General features: G+C 41.9%; 1 protein-coding gene and 1 pseudogene across 1 annotated transcript; both read left to right on the forward strand.

Moving 5' to 3' along the window:
* Nucleotides 1–1,874, forward strand: LOC118815131 (elastase-1-like). The gene is made up of 8 exons (XM_036581068.1): nucleotides 1–64; nucleotides 186–289; nucleotides 380–480; nucleotides 568–693; nucleotides 1,023–1,159; nucleotides 1,341–1,486; nucleotides 1,570–1,719; nucleotides 1,852–1,874. Exons 1-8 carry the CDS (start codon nucleotides 25–27, stop codon nucleotides 1,861–1,863), a joined length of 816 nt encoding a protein of 271 aa, XP_036436961.1. The 5' UTR covers nucleotides 1–24; the 3' UTR covers nucleotides 1,864–1,874.
* Nucleotides 1,875–14,472: 12,598 nt separating this feature from the next.
* LOC118815132 lies at nucleotides 14,473–16,441 on the forward strand (annotated as a pseudogene).
* The last annotated feature ends 4,093 nt before the right edge of the window (nucleotides 16,442–20,534 follow it).

Below are 20,534 nucleotides of genomic sequence, written 5' to 3' on the forward strand. Positions count from 1 at the left end.
ACATCATCCTGAACATCTGCAAAGATGCTGAGAATCCTCTACTTCACCACTTTGGCAGCACTTGGTAAGTCCTGACTGAACTGTGCATTTATTTATCTGAACTGCAGGTCTATTAAACTTGATTGAATTGTTTATTTGTCTTAAGCTGATTTGTCTGATTTTGTGCGTTTTCTCCATTATGGCAGTGCTGGGTCAGTCTGTCGTCCCCTTTAATCAAGCCGGACAGGGGCAAGGGCAGAACAGAGTGATTGGTGGTTCAGTAAGCATTCCCAATGCTTGGCCCTGGCAGGTAAATACAATGATGTATGAAATGTAGGCCTTGCAGATGCTAAAAAACATACTCTTCCAAGTAACATATCTCTCATGTTCATTACCACAGGTCTCACTGCGAGTTCAGAGTGGAACATGCTACAACCACTACTGTGGAGGAGTGCTGATCAAAAAGAACTGGGTGCTGACTGCCGCTCAGTGTGTGGATGGGTAAGCAAGCACCTGCAACCACTGCTAACCTATAGTCTTAAATTTCACACACTGAACAGTGTCTTTCTTTTTTGTTCTCTAATTTAGCACTGGGGTGTCCGTTGTTGTCCTTGGTGATCATGATCTGACTCTACCTGAGAGTGGCAAGGAGCAGTACATTGGAATCAGTGCCATCTACATCCACCCTGGCTGGAAGCGCGATCTGGCTGCTGGGTATGTTTGTTTCTTGTTTATTTGAGCTGTGTTGATTATATCAAAAGGAGAAATCACATTATAGGAAATGACGTTTAACAATATTGCATGGTTTTGCTATAATCTCTCATGATTTCCACTGGAAACTTTTTGGACTCAAAAGAACCATGACAAAATCTTATATACCAAATCAGGGTTTGTTTTCAATTGTATTGAAAAGGCATTGGAGAATTTATGTGAGGGTATTTGACAAGTTATGGGAGACCTGTGTAGGTTTATGTAGATGATTAAGTACACTATAATTAAATACACTAAGCTGTAAATGATCAATGTTCTTCTTCTTACATCAGGTATGACATTGCCCTGATCCGTCTGGCCTCCGATGCCATCCTAAACTCTTACGTGCAGCTGGCTTCTCTGCCTCCTGTAGACCAGGTCCTCGCTGGCAACACAGCCTGCTATGTCACCGGCTGGGGAGTCACACAGAGTGAGCAACACCTCTATATCTTAACAAAAACACTGAAATTCATGTTATCTCTACTTCCATTTATGATAGCAAGCCTTGGCTGATGGATGCCATGATCTTATGTTTTTTTGCCACTTGAAGTCTCAGATTATATACTCAGATTAGAGTTTAAGCCGGTTTCCTCCCTTTCTGTTTCTCCTAGCTGGTGGTTATCTCTCTGCTCAGCTGAAACAGGCTTCACTGCCTTCAGTCGACTATGCTACCTGCAGTAGCAGCACCTGGTGGGGCGCTACTGTCAAAACCAGCATGATCTGCGCTGGCGGTGCAGGAACTGCTGCTGGTTGCAATGTGAGAGCTATGTCTTATTCTCAATACAGTTATCTGTTGTATTTCTGTGAAAGAAGTGCTAATCTCATGATGTCTCACTGTAGGGTGATGGTGGTGGTCCCCTGAACTGTGTGGTTGGTGGCAGGTATGTAGTCCATGGACTCACCAGCTTTGTGTCCACTGCTGGTTGCAACACCATCAGGAAACCCACCGTCTTTACCCGCGTGTCTGCCTACCTCTCCTGGGTGCAGGGTGTAAGTATATAATAGATATTGTTGATGTTTATTGTAAAACAATTATTTTACATTAGTTATCCAATTTTGGCAATGACTGCAATCAGTCAGTTCTTCTGATTAAATTATGTTGTGTTTTCATTTTTATTTCAGATCACAGGGTAAATGGAACATAACGAAAGAAGAGTACACTCTCCTGAGAAGGAGAGGAAGGAGTTCTACCAACAGTTTTGAATTTTTGATTTGACCTATCCTTACCTATTAAATTCCAATCTATATGTGTTACCCACAAATTAAATCAATAAAGTTTGAACCCTAAAGAACACGTCTTTTTATCGCATTCTTTGAGGTGTGTTGCTGTATTCATGAACAGAGCTCTAAATGCAAGAGGTTCTGACAATGCATTGTGACTCTGATACCTGTGTTTATGCTGCCTTTTTCTTACAAATGTGGTATAAGCAGCACAGAACCCCTGAGCCAGCAGGAGGCCCTGTACTGTTGAAATAAATCAATATACTGCGAGTCTATAGATTTTCTTATTTATGCATGAATTTATTGTGTATTCTTGCATAAAAAAGCACATGTTTGGGGTGAGTACTTAGGGCCTCCAAATCTTCAGAAACCACCTCTTTTTGATTAAACTAAATGTTCACTTGAGATGAGAGTGTTCAGAAATTCTTAGATTCATCTCATAGAGATCGGCAATTCTGGATAAATACTTCAAGACTGGCTCGCTAAGACGACCAGTGCCAACCCCAGTGCTAATTAGTATAGCCAGTTTTATGAATGATGCAGATGCTAGCTTTGAGTTACTGATGTGTGCTGCAGTGAGAGAATTTAACTATTCACATTACATCACTGCAAAAATACAACCCCTTTAGCAGCATGAGTACCTCTACTGCTATCTATGCAATGGCAGCAATAGTGAGGTTTGCAACCTTATGGTTGGAAACAGTACATTAACCGTCTGGGGTTAAAGAAAAGATCATACATGACTCTCATCTCATCAAGCCAAGATACATGCCATCTCTGTCTTCCTGCATGTCATTGGTGGATTTGTATTTGTATGAAAAGGGGTCAGTCCTGTAGCTGAGCTGATCAGTGAACTTTGGGCTACCTCTGCCCACAAGAGAAATCCTGACCAATCTGAAGGGTTATTGAAACAAAAACAATCCTAGGAATTTTCCTAACTCCTGATTAATGCTTTCGGACTGTCCATTAGATTGTGGATGATAGCCGGATGTTAAGCTGACGTAGACCTCTACGTGTTCAAAAAACACTGACCAGACTTTGGAAGTAAATTGAGGACCTCTATCAGACAGAATGTCCTCTGGAATACCAAAATAATGAAAAACCTGATTGAATAAAGTCTTTGCCGTTTGAAAAGCAGTAGGGAGTGCTGGAAAGGGGATGAATCTTACACCACGTGTAAATCTATCAACCACATTGAGGATGGTGGTAAACCATTGAGATTCAGAGAGATCGGTGATGAAGTCTGTTACTATGTGGGACCAGGGTTGACAGGCACAGACAAAGAAATGAGTTTATCAGCAGGCAATGTCTTGGGAGTATTACACTGGCAACATGTAGAGCAGGAGGATACAAATGAATGAACGTCCTTATTCATGCTCTCCCACCAATAACAGTTGGCCAATAACTGCTGAGTGTGTGTTTCCCAGGGGTGACCTGAGGTGAAAGAGGAATGTGCCCATGTAATGAGTCCATCGTGGAACTGCTATGTTGATGATGTGGTTTGAGCTGTACTTTGCAGTACAGTCATGAGTCAGCAGAGTGAACAGTAGTGGATTAAGCATACAGCCCTGAGGGGCACAGGGATGATGGTGGTGGACTTGAAGCATATTGGAACGACAGCAGTGCTCAGAGAGATGTTGAACATGTCCGTGCGAACAACAGCCTGTTCAGTGCATTCTCTGAGCACTCTGCCCGGTATGCTGTCAGATCCTGGGGCTTTTCATGGGTTGAATCTGTGTAGAGTTCTCCGCACATCAGCTGTGGATAGAAACAGTACCTGTTCATCTGGAGGGGGTGTGGTTTTACTCACCATTGTGGTGTTCTTTGCTTCAAACCGAGCACAGAAGTTATTCAGCGCATCTGGACGGGAGGCATCATTGTCACAAGCAGGTGGAGGTGTCTTGTAGTTGGTGATGGCCTGGATGCCCTGCCACATGCGCAGTGTGTCAGCAGTGTCTTGAAAATGTTCATGGATTTTCTTTGAGTAGGTGCGCTTTGCCTCTCTGATGGCCCAGGAAAGCTTGGCTCTCACTATCCTGAGGCTTGCCTTACCCCCTGACTTGAAAGCCTTGTCGTGGGTTCTCAGCAGCATGCGCACCTCTGCAGTCATCCATGGCTTCTGGTTGGGGTGTGTAGTGATGAGTTTGGAGACAGTAACATCATCAGTGCACTTGCTGATGTAGCCAGTCACTTGCTGATGTAGCCATTTTAAAAAAGGAGAGTTCACTTTGAAGAGTGCTGGTCTCCAGATGCACCAGTTCAGTTCAGTCTTTGTAGCAATAGATTCAGCCCCTACAGGACGTCCACCCAGGGCTGCTATACGCAATGGGGTGTTTAGGGCCTCCACAGGAATCTGTAGTTGTTCTGCCAGATGAGACTGAATGAAGTTTCCCTCTGCGCCAGAATCTACAAGGGCTGAAACAACAAGAGAAACCTGGTGACAGCAGACAATGACAGGTAACAGAAATGATGTACTGGAGCTCTTCTCCACATCCCTGGGAATCCAGTGACCGATGGACAGCATAAATGCGCTCTCTGTCTATCTCCCCTGGTGGGGGTTGTGGTGACGTCCAGTGTAGCCTTGTCCAAAGGCCCTGAAATGTCAGGTTTTAACAAAGAAACATGAAATGAGCATGAGACTCAAAAACAGGGGTTGGGGGGCGTAAATCAAGCTTGTATGTCACCTCATTTATTATTTCAAGCACCTTAAATGGACCAATGTGCTTAGGTTGAAGCTTTCTACTTCCCTCAATGGCTCTGAAGTCTCTAGTTGACAGCCACACGTGATCTCTGGGTTGGTAAACAGGGGTAATTCCACAGTGGCGATGCAACATCGATTCTCTGATATGTCTCCTTCCAGACCTTCTCGCTCTTTCTCATCCAGGTGACGACTGCTGGAACATCCGTTGTCACGCCTGTCCAAGGTGCTGTAAGAGGTTGATATCCCAGAATGCACTGGAAAGGGGTTAGTCCTGTAGTTGAGTTGATGGAAATCTATCAACCACATTGAGGATGGTGGTAAACCATTGAGATTCAGGGAGATCGGTGATGAAGTCTATTACTATGTGGGACCAGGGTTGACAGGCACAGGCAAAGGAATGAGTTTACCAGCAGGCAACGTCTTGGGAGTTTTACACTGGGAACATGTAGAGCAGGAAGATACAAATGAATGAACGTCCTTATTCATGCTTTCCCACCAATAGCAGTTGGGCAATAACTGCTGAGTGTGTGTTTCCTCGGGGTGACCTGAGGTGAGAGAGGAATGTGCCCATGTAATGAGTCCATTGCGGAACTGGCTTGGGACATACAGCTTTTCGGGGGGACACTGACTGGGTACCTGACAATTTTCTAATGCCCTTTCAATCTCGCCATCATCAATCTCCCAACACATAGATGCTATGTTCACATGAGGAGGAAGAATGGATTTATTCTCTGACTGATCTGTCTCTAATGTGTCTTCATGATACATTCTAGAAAGTGCATTGGCTTTAGTATTTCCAGATCCAGGGCGATAAGTAATACTGAACTGAAATATAGAAAAGAAGAGACCATCTAGCTTGGCAAGCTTTAAGGCATTTAGCATTGCGCAAATATTCTAGATTGTTATCGTCTGTGAGTACAACAAAAGCGTGATTAGCACCCTCTAACCAATGCCTCCATTCCTCTAGGGCTATCTTAACCTCCAGCAACTCACGGTCTCCTATCCCATAATTTCTTGCTGTAGGTGTGAGCAGGTGGGAATAAAAGGCCACTGGTCAAAGTTTTGGTGGGTTACCAGATCTTTGAGAAAGCACGGCCCTGATTCCAGTTTCTGAAACATCTACTTCTACTATAAATGTTTTTGAGAGATCTGGGTGTTTTAAAATAGGGGCAGTAGTTAATGCTTCTCTCAATTTTAGAAAAGTTTCCTCAACCTGCTCGGTCCAGGTCAATTTTCTTGGATTACCCCTCAGTAATGTGGTCAGAGGGACAGCGATACTACTAAAATTTAGGATAAAACCAATCAATAAAAATTTGCAAACCCAAGGAATCTTTGTAGCTCTTCCACAGATGTAGGAGTAGGCCAATTCACCACTGCTTCTACTTTTTGGTCATCCATCACCACCCCATCGGAGCTAGTGACATATCCCAAAAAAGCTACCGACTGCAAATGGAACTTTTACAAACAGATTGTTTTCTAGAAGCGTTTCTAGGACAGAACAAACATGTTTTATGTGAATCTTAAAGTCAGGGGAGTAAATGAGTATGTCATCATTATGTGTTATAGAGAATTTCCCTATCTTGTCCAATAGAACGTTGTTAATGCAAGCTTGGAAAACGGAAGGGGCAACAGAAAGGCCAAAAAGCATTACCAAGTACGCGTAGTAACCTGTAGTGGTCACAAAAGCAATTTTAATTCTGATCAGTTTGTCCTAATCAGTTGTTGTCCTTACTTTTATTATTGCAGATGGTCTGAGTCATGACAATCACATGCACATTAGCTGTCTTAAAGAATTGTGTCTTCTTTGTAAAAATCATGTCATTTTATCTCATAAGTCATTCAGTCTTTTCTCCAGCTTATTGTTATCTGCCTCTTCATCATTTATAGATTCTTGCTTCCTTGCACTCATACAAGGACAGTTCAAAAAATGATAAGAGAAGTGTGGGGAAGGCAGAGAAGATGAGGCAGTGATGTAAGATTTTGAGGAGCTTTCTTAGTATCTTCTACATTATTCAGGGTCTGTAACATCTAAGGGTCTACAATGTGGAGAAAAGACACTTTGATTTCTTTATGATCTCTTTGATTTGCTGTTTGATCTGGAAGAAGATGGTAATAAAGATATAGTCACAACCTACGTTTGTTCAACTGCTTAGGTGAAGATTTATTCATTGTAGAACACAGGTTCTCAATCTCAACCCTGGTCCTGGAGTACCCCCTAGATTTTCCTGCTGTAACCGACGCACTTTCACTCACACATGTTGAGAGCAGGGAAAATACTACCTCTGGACCAGGGTTGAGATTCTCGGTGGTAGAACATCCATTTGCTCTCCTCCTTATTAGCAAATAGACATGCACTAATTGTAGTTCATTCAAGGTGGTGCTGACCTCCTCTAGGAGCTCCTGCAGCTCTGTTTCTTCTTCTGTGTTTTTAGGATAGTCTAGCAAAGTAAAATGATCCTGGATCAATACTTTTCCTGGATGGTTTGCTGAAATGTTCACCTTGCACCACTAGGGCTTAGTTAACTGGTGATAATGGTGGCTTTTAATTATGCTCTGAAAATATGTCAGGGTCATAGTGTCAGCAAATAAATAATTACCAATAACCATCTCAAAACAGCTTGAACAGAAACCATAAATTACAGAATTTGTAATATGTATTATCCTGTCCATTCAAAGGTGTGTATAACTAAACGTTCACTTGAAATGAGTTTAGAAATAATAAGCGTCTTCTCATGGATAGAGATGAATGAGAATTGATGCTTCTCCTGGCGAGCTTGCCAAAATGTTAAGCCCATGAAACTAGGGTTTAGACCGGTCAGTCTGATGAATTTCTTTCAGACGTTAAGTACACCGCCCCATGGTTGGACGAAATAAAATGTCAATTTTTCCAAACATAATGCATTCTTCACAGACAGCAAAAATCTTGCCTGTGGAGTGCCTTTTTCTTACTACCTGGTACATTCACAACATCATTGAAAACAACATTTATAAAGTCTTCATGTGAATGAAGACCACACTTTGAGCATAGAGAAATGCTGAAAGACCAGCTTCTGTGGGTTGTTAGAGGGCTGACACTCCTGTTTATTGGAGATCAACTGCAGGCCTGGAGAAAGTAGAGGATATTTTCATTCATTAACCCAAACATTTGGATACTTTCTTGCTCAGAATGCAGAAAATCATCATTGGCCCAAAGAGCACTCAGAGAATAGAAGACTGTGGAAAATTTCTAAAAGACAAAACAGATACACACAATTGACTACTAGACACACTGCAGCATGACACCTGTCAACAACACAACGTAATAGTCTGTAAGGTTGATGCTGGCGGCATAGATGAAACAAGACAATGTAACCCGAAGAACAACTTCTGAACCAAATAGGAAAGTGAAAGTAAAAAAGTTGGCCTTGGGGCAAGAGGTGGTGCTCAAAGCTTTTGTTCTTCATGGAAAGCTTTAGTATAATTGTTTATTTTTCATAAAATTGAACAATATAATGATGTGATCATCAGTTCTTACTTTCAGTCATACAACTTTAGATCATTTATACTTAATAAATAATTATAATATAAAATAATAGTAAATAATTCCTTTCACCACCAGTGTAAAGAAATCTATGTTGGTAAGTTTCTGTAAAATGTAGTATTTCACATCACACGCAAAAGTTCTGGCACATTTTATATTTTATGTTTTTTTTCCTTTTAAACAAAGGAAATAAATAGAAATTGAGCAATAAACTTTGCAGATGTATAACTTATTTACACAATATGCATTTATAATTCTTACTTCTCCATATTTATTGCTAAGAATGTAAACTAAAACCAGTTAATTTTTACATATTAGTTTCATGCCTTTGCTCTGGTATTTTTTGACCTCCTCTTCCAGGCAAAAGCTTTAATGTCTGAGAAACATTCTTGTGCAAATCTAGAATGTTCTTTGACATGGGGACTATGTGAATGAATATGTTTTTAAAACCCTTCAGAATTAAAGGGTTTAAAAAGAAGTGACATGTTTAAGGAACCTCATCTCACCTTTATACTTATGCTTTAACAAACCTTTCAGGAGTTATAACAATGAGAAGAATTCTACTGATGGAGTAAAATAAGTGGAGGATTTATTTAACAGAAAATTACACAAAGCCTCAGTAACTAAATAAAATGTTTTTTTTTTTCATTATTTAATTAGGAAACTTACCTCCTTTTTTCCAACGAAATTTAAACAAACACAAAAACAAATTTCATGATGATAAGGTGGCTGGTCCCTTGTTCAGAGAACACCATCACCTGCAAATTGTGCTCTTTTTGTGCATTTTCTTCTCACAATAATGGCGTCTACATTATCTAATGTCAGAAATGTTATTCTGACTTCCAGATGCTTTGATTCTTATTTATAGGAGTCAAAATTCAGTTAAAATGTTAATGTTTCTCAGAGCGCATGAAGACAAATGATCAATAGTGTCATGCTAATTGGTGGCTATTAGCTTCCATTCATTATCCACACTGTAAAAACAATAGTCCTACCATCCAACCAATCCAAAAAATTTCATTTTGCTAACAAGCAATTTACCTGTTTTTCAACTCAAATGAACATCTTCAATGAAACAATGCAAAGCAATAATCATTCATTATACATCACGCTTAATGTATTCCTGTAATGTACAGTGAGCTCTGATCAGCTACTTACATAGAACCTTTTCTGCTGTGTAAAGTGATTTTCATAAATAAAATTTCCAAGCAAAATGATGCTAAATACAAAAATAGCACTCAGAAGACACATTTAAGAGGTTGTAAACAATGATTTGCATTTCAACCACACACCCTCTGTATCATTTAAAATACGTTTTAAACATATATACAATATTTTGCTGCACCTATGTCATGCATAACATGGTTTCTCCTAAATTTAGTCTTGACAGCCCAGTATAAAAATTCTCACTCAATGCTCAGGACCCCTGCTTTGATGAGAAACCCCCACAAGAGGCATATGACATCATTACAAGTAATGCAAGCTGTAAACAATCACAACAATCTGAGAACTAAACCACATGCACAGGATTAACCATGATCAAAAATAAAGCTTTCTAAATGCTTCTTAGCTTTATTCCAGGCTTATTACATGCTAAAGCTCATAACTCAGTCATTTACAAAGTAAATACATTGAATAATGAAGCAAACTAGGAAACTTGTTCTTAAATCATAGATGCATGTAATAAAAGTTTGGACCTACATGTGTGTACTGGCCTTTTAAGAGATCATAAAGGTTCTTCATACTCACACATCTCATTTACAAAAGAAACATCCATTGAAATATTCTTTAGGCCAAAGATTCTAAACATTTTTAACAGCACTTTTCACAAACCGGTTTTCTATGATGCAACAACAAATATGATTAGCCCGGGGGTGTCCAGTCTTATCCACAAAGGGCCAGCGTCACTGCAGGTTTTCATTCCAACCAAGCAGGAGCTCACATGATCAGCTGTTTGAAGGCTGACCAGTTGATTAAAGAAGTAGAATCAGGTGAGCTCCTGAGCTCCTGCTTGTTTGGAATGAAAACCTTTGCAAATAAGACTGGACGTGCCTGGATTAGCCTATGCATGCCTTGCACCATCATGTCTCACTAAACCTGTTGTGTTGTACAGGCTTCTATTGTAGAAAGCACCCCCAAAAAAAGTGAAACTTCAAGGGTGCTGAGATAGTCTATTTCATTTATACTTTGTTTCTTCTTCAATTACATTAGCCATGAGCTGAAAGCAGCAACCTACACGCCATCATGGGGTCAAAATTAAACATGATGTATGCCAAAATGTCATGTTCGATATGTTCAAAATGCCCTAAAATTTAATGGGAAGAATTAAGTCTTTGATTAAGAATACTGACATAATAATATTATTGGTGATAATACTGAAACAGTGGGTTCTAGCAGTCAGGCTACCAACTCCTCCTGCTTGCTTTGCATTGTTGTACCCAATAATCTATGGCCCTGTACCGGTCTTTGGACCAGTGGTTGGGAACCCCTGCTTTAGATATCCAAAAGTGGTTCTTCTATTGCATCACTCCAAAGAACCCCCTTTCTTACAACTACGTTCTACAACATGTGGAATTTTAGTGGCATATTAATCTCATTTCATGTAAATATAAGGATTATAATTTAATTTGGATAAACCACATAGAACATAAGCCTTGGCTTGTCCTTAGTACCTCCATGTTTGGAGATGAAAAAACTTGTTCAGTGAAGTTTTCTTGACTAACAGGCTTTGTGTATTTCACGTAAGACTTTATCATGATTTAGTTCCTGCTCGTTTCTGAGCAGACCCAGCATGACAATTGCCATTTGACTCTGCACATGGTTTATGGCCCTTGTCACAGAATCATGCCATTGTTTTCTAATCATCTTTCCTGGCAAAAGCTTTAATGTCTGAGAAACCTGCTCATGCACACTGTAGAAAGTTCTCTCACATGCAAGCTATGTAAATGAATAGCAAAATGAAAAGTGAATATAAAGTGAATGATCCATCAGAATTTGATAAGATTTGAGAAAGGAGTTACTCATGGGACTCATCAGGTCCAATTAAATAACATGATTTGTTTTGTTTTGTTTATTTATTAATCTATTTATTCATTTATTTATTTATAATCGTTCCATTGTTTATACAGCACCAAATGAGAGTATACTGGGATGGTATGTTCAATTAAAATTAAATCTGAAAATGCTCATTTTTTTATTTATTTTGACCTGTAGAACATTGAGAACAATACATCAGCACATTATTTAATCATTTACTTCATGAATTTTATTGTTGTTTCAAAATAAACATTTACAATTTACATTGCAGGGAGAAATACTCTAAGCTGTATGCAAGTATGCAATATCATGAAAAACTCAGAGCACCTTTCATTTATTAAATTTCCAATAAAACAGTCATTCAGTACAAGTTATAAATAGAGCTTGATTCTCTCCTCTCTCTCAAAGATAAAAGTTTTTATCTGACGGGGACACTTTTGGTGATCAACCAGGTCTTGCATTGTTGTCAGAAATCCCATTGTCTCAATACAGTCATATGCAAAGGTTTGAATCCCTCCACCCACATTCAAATGACATGTTTTTTTGGTTTTGTTTCTGATTTTGTAAGTGAAAATAAGTTAACACGTCCTTTATTTCAACTCCAGCCCCCACTGGAAATTAAATTAGAGTGGTCTCTCACTTGTACAGCACTTAAATAGAATGACTGAGTAAAATCTATGGACAGGACAATGGTAGATATTAAATATTGCATACTGTACATGCATTTCAGTAATATCATGTTGCATTTCAGCAACCCAGCTGCAGGGCCTAGCAGGGCTCATTGCAGAGGCCTGACAGGCTGAATCCCCAGCCCTGCCCACTGTGGCTCCACCTCATGAGTCCCCTCACCCAAGCTTGCCCAGTCTATGGGCAGATCCTCTCCTGCCTTCTCCAGAGAGGTATGATGGGGATCCAGGATGTTGTAGAGGGTTCCTGTTGCAGTGCCAGCTTGCTTTCGAGCAGCAACCCTGGAGGTACCCCACTGAACCCTCCAAAGTAGCATTCATAACATCACTACTCACCAATTGAGCCCTCTCATGGGTCACCCCAGCGTAGGAGAGTGAGCCGACCACATGCACTTCTACAAAACTGTTCATGCAATACATTTGACCACATGGTCTGTGGATGAGTGGCTGGCTCACGTCTCTTGCGAACACACTAGGGCAAGCGTTCAGTGGCGGATTATGCTATTGATTTCCGCAGTCTGGTTGGAATGTGAAGGTGCTAATGGCTGCCTTCCAGCAGGGTCTCAGTGGTGAGGCGAAGAATGAGCTGGCCACTCAAGAGGCTCCCACTTCTCTTGAGAAATTGATGCAGCAGGCCTTTAAGCTGGATATCCAGCTGTGAAAGTGCTGTAGAGAACATGGTCCAGTTGCCCTTTTTGTACAAGACCACTCCTTCAAGGGCCCCAGGGCCTCAATAACCCCCTGCTTCCTCTGTACCAGCCCAGCTGCCAATGAAGTTGGGACGTAACTTTGTGGATGCCACCTTGGCCACAACCTTAAACCTGCCCCTATTTGACCTAGAAGACCATTGACAGAGCAAGACCATTGATGTTGCCATTGACAAGCGCTCTCTCGAGGCAGGGGTGGTTAAACAATAGATCACCCTGCGGATAGGCCAGCACACCAGGCAGATTTCCATGCTGCTCACCCAGGCGTCAGATTTGCAGCTAGTATTAGGTTTTCCCTGGCTGCAATGAAACAGTCTTCACCTGGATTGGCTGACCTGGTCTGTGGCAGGCTGGGACCCGCAGTGCAAGGGGTCATTCATTGAAAGATCCACCAAGATGTCAAACTCAGATCATGGCTTTATTTGTCAGGCCTGACCTAACTGATATGATCTATTGGAGGTCTTTAGTAAACACCAAGCCCAAGTCCTGCCTTCTCACAGGACTTATGGTGGCATTGGCCTTGGACTTCATCCAGCCATCCACCTCACCTTTAGGGAATGGGTTTTTCTTTGTGGGAAAAAATTCTGTATTGATTATCGAGGCCTCAATAAAATTCTTGTCAAAGACCACCACCCCTTGCCAGGTGGTTCCTGCTATCATATCGAGGGGGTCAAAAAATCTCAAGCCCAACATGCTCTCCAGATAGTGGGACAAGCCACCCACTGACCAGCCTCCAGAACCCAATATTCCTGGGACCTGAATCATTGCCCAATTGCACTGGGAGCTGGAGACTGACATCCAGGGGGCATCTGACTGATCCAAATCCAGGGGTAGGACCCCCAGGTCAGCAGTACATTCCGTCCTGTGTCCAAGCTAAAATTCTTGAGTTCCTACAGAGCCGATTCTGGTGGCCTAGGATGGAGAAAGATGTAAGTGCTTACATAGCGGCCTGCCGGGTATGCACTCAGAGCAAGGAAACTAATACATGACCAGCAGACTTGCTCTATCCCCTTTCCATACCATTTCGACCCTGGTCCCATATCTTCCTGGATTTCGTCATCAGGTTGCCCATGTCACAGGGCAACATGGTGAATATGGTTGTGGTCGACCAGATTTCCAAGGCCTGCAAATTTATTGCAGTACCCAGACGACCATCGGCCTGGGAGGCAGCCTTGCTGCTTTTAGAGCATGCGATAAGGTTCCATGGATGCCCGGAAATGACTCAGATTTTTTTTATTGCTATGTCAAATAAAATATTTTACTCCATAACTCTGTTACCAGATGATCTAGGACACTGTTTTTTCTCTATGTGTGTAATGTTGTGACTCTATTGAGCTTGATTTTTTTAATTGCTGTGATCAAATAAAATATTTTGCCCCTTAACTGACATGGGATCAGGTTTCCTAACGTTTCCTTTAGTCATCCATTGAGCTTCAGAAGATGTCCATTACAGGTAACTGAGGTGGTTTCTCCAAGCAAAACTCATATTAACTATGATTAAGCCCTACTAGTATCATTGTAGCTGAAGAAGTATAATTTTGGAAAAAACTGGGCAAAATAAGACAGAGTTCTTTGATCCAGTCAGGTGTTAAAACCGGTTTCACTTGAGTATCTGTAACGACTGCCCAAACTGCCTTAACGACTACAGGTTCCCAAAAGTTGATTATACGTGCACAGTGGCAAAGACATTTCTCAAATACCTACACTTTAACTTTGATTTCCTTAAGGGAAAAAAAGTGGGTGATGTTTTGTTTTGTTTATTTTTTTGCCTGCTATGTTAAAGTTGCATGACCATTGGCCAAATGTAGTCAAGTGTATCCAGCCCCACCCCATTCCTAACTGTATAAAACGCTTCAAAACTTTCTGCTCTGCACATCATCCTGAACATCTGCAAAGATGCTGAGAATCCTCTACTTCACCACTTTGGCAGCACTTGGTAAGTCCTGTCTGAACTGTGCATTTATTTATCTGAACTGCAGGTCTATTAAACTTGATTGAATTGTTTATTTGTCTTAAGCTGATTTGTCTGATTTTGTGCGTTTTCTCCATTATGGCAGTGCTGGGTCAGTCTGTCGTCCCCTTTAATCAAGCCGGACAGGGGCAAGGGCAGAACAGAGTGATTGGTGGTTCAGTAAGCAGTCCCAATGCTTGGCCCTGGCAGGTAAATACAATGATGTATGAAATGTAGGCCTTGCAGATGCTAAAAAACATACTCTTCCAAGTAACATATCTCTCATGTTCATTACCACAGGTCTCACTGCGAGTTCAGAGTGGAACATGCTACAACCACTACTGTGGAGGAGTGCTGATCAAAAAGAACTGGGTGCTGACTGCCGCTCAGTGTGTGGATGGGTAAGCAAGCACCTGCAACCACTGCTAACCAATAGTCTTAAATTTCACACACTGAACAGTGTCTTTTTTTTTGTTCTCTAATTTAGCACTGGGGTGTCCGTCGTTGTCCTTGGTGATCATGATCTGACTCTACCTGAGAGTGGCAAGGAGCAGTACATTGGAATCAGTGCCATCTACATCCACCCTGGCTGGAAGCGCGATCTGGCTGCTGGGTATGTTTGTTTCTTGTTTATTTGAGCTGTGTTGATTATATCAAAAGGAGAAATCACATTATAGGAAATGACGTTTAATAATATTGCATGGTTTTGCTAAAATCTCTCATGATTTCCACTGGAAACTTTTTGGACTCAAAAGAACCATGACAAAATCTTATATACCAAATCAGGGTCTGTTTTCAAATGTATTGAAAAGGCATTGGAGAATTTATGTGAGGGTATTTGACAAGTTATGGGAGACCTGTGTAGGTTGATGTAGATGATTAAATACACTATAATTAAATACACTAAGCAGTAAATGATCAATGTTCTTCTTCTTACATCAGGTATGACATTGCCCTGATCCGTCTGGCCTCCTAAACTCTTACGTGCAGCTGGCTTCTCTGCCTCCTGTAGACCAGGTCCTCGCTGGCAACACAGCCTGCTATGTCACCGGCTGGGGAGTCACACAGAGTGAGCAACACCTCTATATCTTAACAATAACATTGAAAGTCATGTTATCTCTACTTCCATTTATGATAGCAAGCCTTGGCTGATGGATGCCATGATCTTATGTTTTTTTGCCACTTGAAGTCTCAGATTATATACTCAGATTAGAGTTTAAGCCGGTTTCCTCCCTTTCTGTTTCTCCTAGCTGGTGGTTATCTCTCTGCTCAGCTGAAACAGGCTTCACTGCCTTCAGTCGATTACGCTACCTGCAGTAGCAGCACCTGGTGGGGCGCTACTGTCAAAACCAGCATGATCTGCGCTGGTGGTGCAGGAACTGCTGCTGGTTGCAATGTGAGAGCTGTGTCTTATTCTCAATACAGTTACCTGTTGTATTTCTGTGAAAGAAGTGCTAATCTCATGATGTCTCACTGTAGGGTGATGGTGGTGGTCCCCTGAACTGTGTGGTTGGTGGCAGGTATGTAGTCCATGGACTCACCAGCTTTGTGTCCACTGCTGGTTGCAACACCATCAGGAAACCCACCGTCTTTACCCGCGTGTCTGCCTACCTCTCCTGGGTGCAGGGTGTAAGTATATAATAGATATTGTTGATGTTTATTGTAAAACAATTATTTTACATTAGTTATCTAATTTTGGCAATGACTGCAATCAGTCAGTTCTTCTGATTAAATTATGTTGTGTTTTCATTTTTATTTCAGATCACAGGGTAAATGGAACATAACCAAAGAAGGGTACACTCTCCTGAGAAGGAGAGGAAGGAGTTCTACCAACAGTTTTGAATTTTTGATTTGACCTATCCTTACCTATTAAATTCCAATCTATATGTGTTACCCACAAATTAAATCAATAAAGTTTGAACCCTAAAGAACATGTCTTTTTATCGCATTCTTTGAGGTGTGTTGCTGTATTCATGAACAGAGCTCTAAATGCAAGAGGTTCTGATAATGCATTGTGACTCTGATACCTGTGTTTATGCTGTTTTTTTCTTACAAATGTGGTATAAGCAGCTCAGAACCCCTGAGCCAGCAGGGGGCCCTGTACTGTTGAAATAAATCAATATACTGCGAGTCTATAGATTTTCTTATTTATGTATGAATTTATTGTGTATTCTTGCATAAAAAAGCACATGTTTGGGGTGAGTAGGGGGGACGTCACTTAGGGCCTCCAAATCTTCAGAAATCACCTCTTTTTGATTAAACTAAATGTTCTCTTGAGATGAGAGTGTTCAGAAATTCTTAGATTCATCTCATAGAGATCGGCAATTCTGAATAAATACTTCTCAAGACTGGCTCGCTAAGACGACCAGTGCCAACCCCAGTGCTAATTAGTATAGCCAGTTTTATGAATGATGCAGATGCTAGCTTTGAGTTACTGATGTGTGCTGCAGTGAGAGAATTTAACTATTCACATTACATCACTGCAAAAATACAACCCCTTTAGCAGCATGAGTACGTCTACTGCTATCTATCCAATGGCAGCAATAGTGAGGTTTGCAACCTTATGGTTGGAGACAGTACATTAACCGTCTGGGGTTAAAGAAAAGATCATACATGACTCTCATCTCATCAAGCCAAGATACATGCCATCTCTGTCTTCCTGCATGTCATTGGTGGATTTGTATTTGTATGAAAAGGGGTCAGTCCTGTAGCTGAGCTGATCAGTGAACTTTGGGCTACCTCTGCCCACAAGAGAAATCCTGACCAATCTGAAGGGTTATTGGAACAAAAACAATCCTAGGAATTTTCCTAACTCCTGATTAATGCTTTCGGACTGTCCATTAGATTGTGGATGATAGCCGGATGTTAAGCTGACGTAGACCTCTACGTGTTCAAAAAACACTGACCAGACTTTGGAAGTAAATTGAGGACCTCTATCAGACAGAATGTCCTCTGGAATACCAAAATAATGAAAAACCTGACTGAATAAAGTCTTTGCCGTTTGAAAAGCAGTAGGGAGTGCTGGAAAGGGGATGAATCTTACACCACGTGTAAATCTATCAACCACATTGAGGATGGTGGTAAACCATTGAGATTCAGAGAGATCGGTGATGAAGTCTATTACTATGTGGGACCAGGGTTGACAGGCACAGACAAAGAAATGAGTTTATCAGCAGGCAATGTCTTGGGAGTATTACACTGGCAACATGTAGAGCAGGAGGATACAAATGAATGAACATCCTTATTCATGCTCTCCCACCAATAATAGTTGGCCAATAACTGCTGAGTGTGTGTTTCCCAGGGGTGACCTGAGGTGAAAGAGGAATGTGCCCATGTAATGAGTCCATCGTGGAACTGCTATGTTGATGATGTGGTTTGAGCTGTACTTTGCAGTACAGTCATGAGTCAGCAGAGTGAACAGCAGTGGATTAAGCATACAGCCCTGAGGGGCACAGGGATGATGGTGGTGGACTTGAAGCACATTGGAACGACAGCAGTGCTCAGAGAGATGTTGAACATGTCCGTGCGAACAACAGCCAGCTGTTCAGTGCATTCTCTGAGCACTCTGCCCGGTATGCTGTCAGATCCTGGGGCTTTTCATGGGTTGAATCTGTGTAGAGTTCTCCGCACATCAGCTGTGGACAGAAACAGTACCTGTTCATCTGGAGGGGGTGTGGTTTTCCTCACCATTGTACCGTTCTTTGCTTCAAACCGAGCACAGAAGTTATTCAGTGCATCTGGAAGGGAGGCATCATTGTCACAAGCAGGTGGAGGTGTCTTGTAGTTGGTGATGGCCTGGATGCCCTGCCACATGCGCAGTGTGTCAGCAGTGTCTTGAAAATGTTCATGGATTTTCTTTGAGTAAGTGCGCTTTGCCTCTCTGATGGCCCAGGAAAGCTTGGCTCTCGCTATCCTGAGGCTTGCCTTATCCCCTGACTTGAAAGCCTTGTCACGGGTTCTCAGCAGCATGCGCACCTCTGCAGTCATCCATGGCTTCTGGTTGGGGTGTGTAGTGATGAGTTTGGAGACAGTAACATCATCAGTGCACTTGCGGATGTAGCCAGTCACTTGCTGATGTAGCCATTTTAAAAAAGGAGAGTTCACTTTGAAGAGTGCTGGTCTCCAGATGCACCAGTTCAGTTCAGTCCTTGTAGCAATAGATTTAGCCCCTACAGGACGTCCACCCAGGGCTGCTATACGCAATGGGGTGTTTAGGGCCTCCACAGGAATCTGTAGTTGTTCTGCCAGATGAGACTGAATGAAGTTTCCCTCTGCGCCAGAATCTACAAGGGCTGAAACAACAAGAGAAACCTGGTGACAGCAGACAACGACAGGTAACAGAAATGATGTACTGGAGCTCTTCTCCACATCCCTGGGAATCCAGTGACCGATGGACAGCATAAATGCACTCTCTGTCTATCTCCCCTGGTGGGGGTTGTGGTGACGTCCAGTGTAGCCTTGTCCAAAGGCCCTGAAATGTCAGGTTTTAACAAAGAAACATGAAATGAGCATGAGACTCAAAAACAGGGGTTGGGGGGCGTAAATCAAGCTTGTATGTCACCTCATTTATTATTTCAAGCACCTTAAATGGACCAATGTGCTTAGGTTGAAGCTTTCTACTTCCCTCAATGGCTCTGAAGTCTCTAGTTGACAGCCACACGTGATCTCTGGGTTGGTAAACAGGGGTAATTCCACGGTGGCGATGCAACATCGATTCTCTGATATGTCTCCTCCCAGACCTTCTCGCTCTTTCTCATCCAGGTGACGACTGCTGGAACATCCGTTGTTACGCCTGTCCAAGGTGCTGTAAGAGGTTGATATCCCAGAATGCACTGGAAAGGGGTTAGTCCTGTAGTTGAGTTGATGGAAATCTATCAACCACATTGAGGATGGTGGTAAACCATTGAGATTCAGGGAGATCGGTGATGAAGTCTATTACTATGTGGGACCAGGGTTGACAGGCACAGGCAAAGGAATGAGTTTACCAGCAGGCAACGTCTTGGGAGTTTTACACTGGGAACATGTAGAGCAGGAGGATACAAATGAATGAACGTCCTTATTCATGCTTTCCCACCAATAGCAGTTGGGCAATAACTGCTGAGTGTGTGTTTCCTCGGGGTGACCTGAGGTGAGAGAGGAATGTGCCCATGTAATGAGTCCATTGCGGAACTGGCTTGGGACATACAGCTTTTTGGGGGGACACTGACTGGGTACCTGACAATTTTCTAATGCCCTTTCAATCTCGCCATCATCAGTCTCCCAACACATAGATGCTATGTTCACATGAGGAGGAAGAATGGATTTATTCTCTGACTGATCTGTCTCTAATGTGTCTTCATGATACATTCTAGAAAGTGTATCAGCTTTAGTATTTCTAGATCCAGGGCGATAAGTAATACTGAACTGAAATATAGAAAAGAAGAGAGACCATCTAGCTTGGCAAGCTTTAAGGCATTTAGCATTGCGCAGATATTCTAGATTGTTATTGTCCGTGAGTACAACAAAAGGGTGATTAGCACCCTCTAACCAATGCCTCCATTCCTCTAGGGCTAGCTTAACCGCCAGCAACTCACGGTCTCCTATCCCATAATTCCTCGCTGTAGGTGTGAGCAGGTGAGAATAAAAGGCCACTGGTCAAAGTTTTGGTGGGTTACCAGATCTTTGAGAAAGCATGGCCCTGATTCCAGTCTCTGAAGAATCTACTTCTACTATAAACGTTTTTGAGAGACTCCTATTTTAAAATAGGGGCAGTAGTTAATGCTTCTCTCAGTTTTAGAAAAGCTTCCTCAGCCTGCTTGGTCCGGGTCAATTTTCTTGGATTACCCTTGAGTAATGTGGTCAGAGGGACAGCGATACTACTAAAATTTAGGATAAAACCAATCAATAAAAATTTGCAAACCCAAGGAATCTCTTTCACAGATGTAGGAGTGGGCCAATTCACCACTGCTTCTACTTTTTGGTCATCCATCACCACCCCATCGGA

The sequence above is a fragment of the Colossoma macropomum genome, unplaced genomic scaffold, assembly GCF_904425465.1.
Source record: "Colossoma macropomum unplaced genomic scaffold, Colossoma_macropomum, whole genome shotgun sequence".
Classification (NCBI taxonomy): Eukaryota; Metazoa; Chordata; class Actinopteri; order Characiformes; family Serrasalmidae; genus Colossoma; species Colossoma macropomum.

Coding starts and splice junctions, on each gene's coding strand:
- LOC118815131 (XM_036581068.1), top strand. CDS start 25: ATGCTGAGAATCCTCTACTTCACCACTTTGGCAGCACTTG. Junction 65..185: donor CACCACTTTGGCAGCACTTG/GTAAGTCCTGAC, acceptor CCATTATGGCAG/TGCTGGGTCAGTCTGTCGTC. Junction 694..1,022: donor AAGCGCGATCTGGCTGCTGG/GTATGTTTGTTT, acceptor TTCTTACATCAG/GTATGACATTGCCCTGATCC.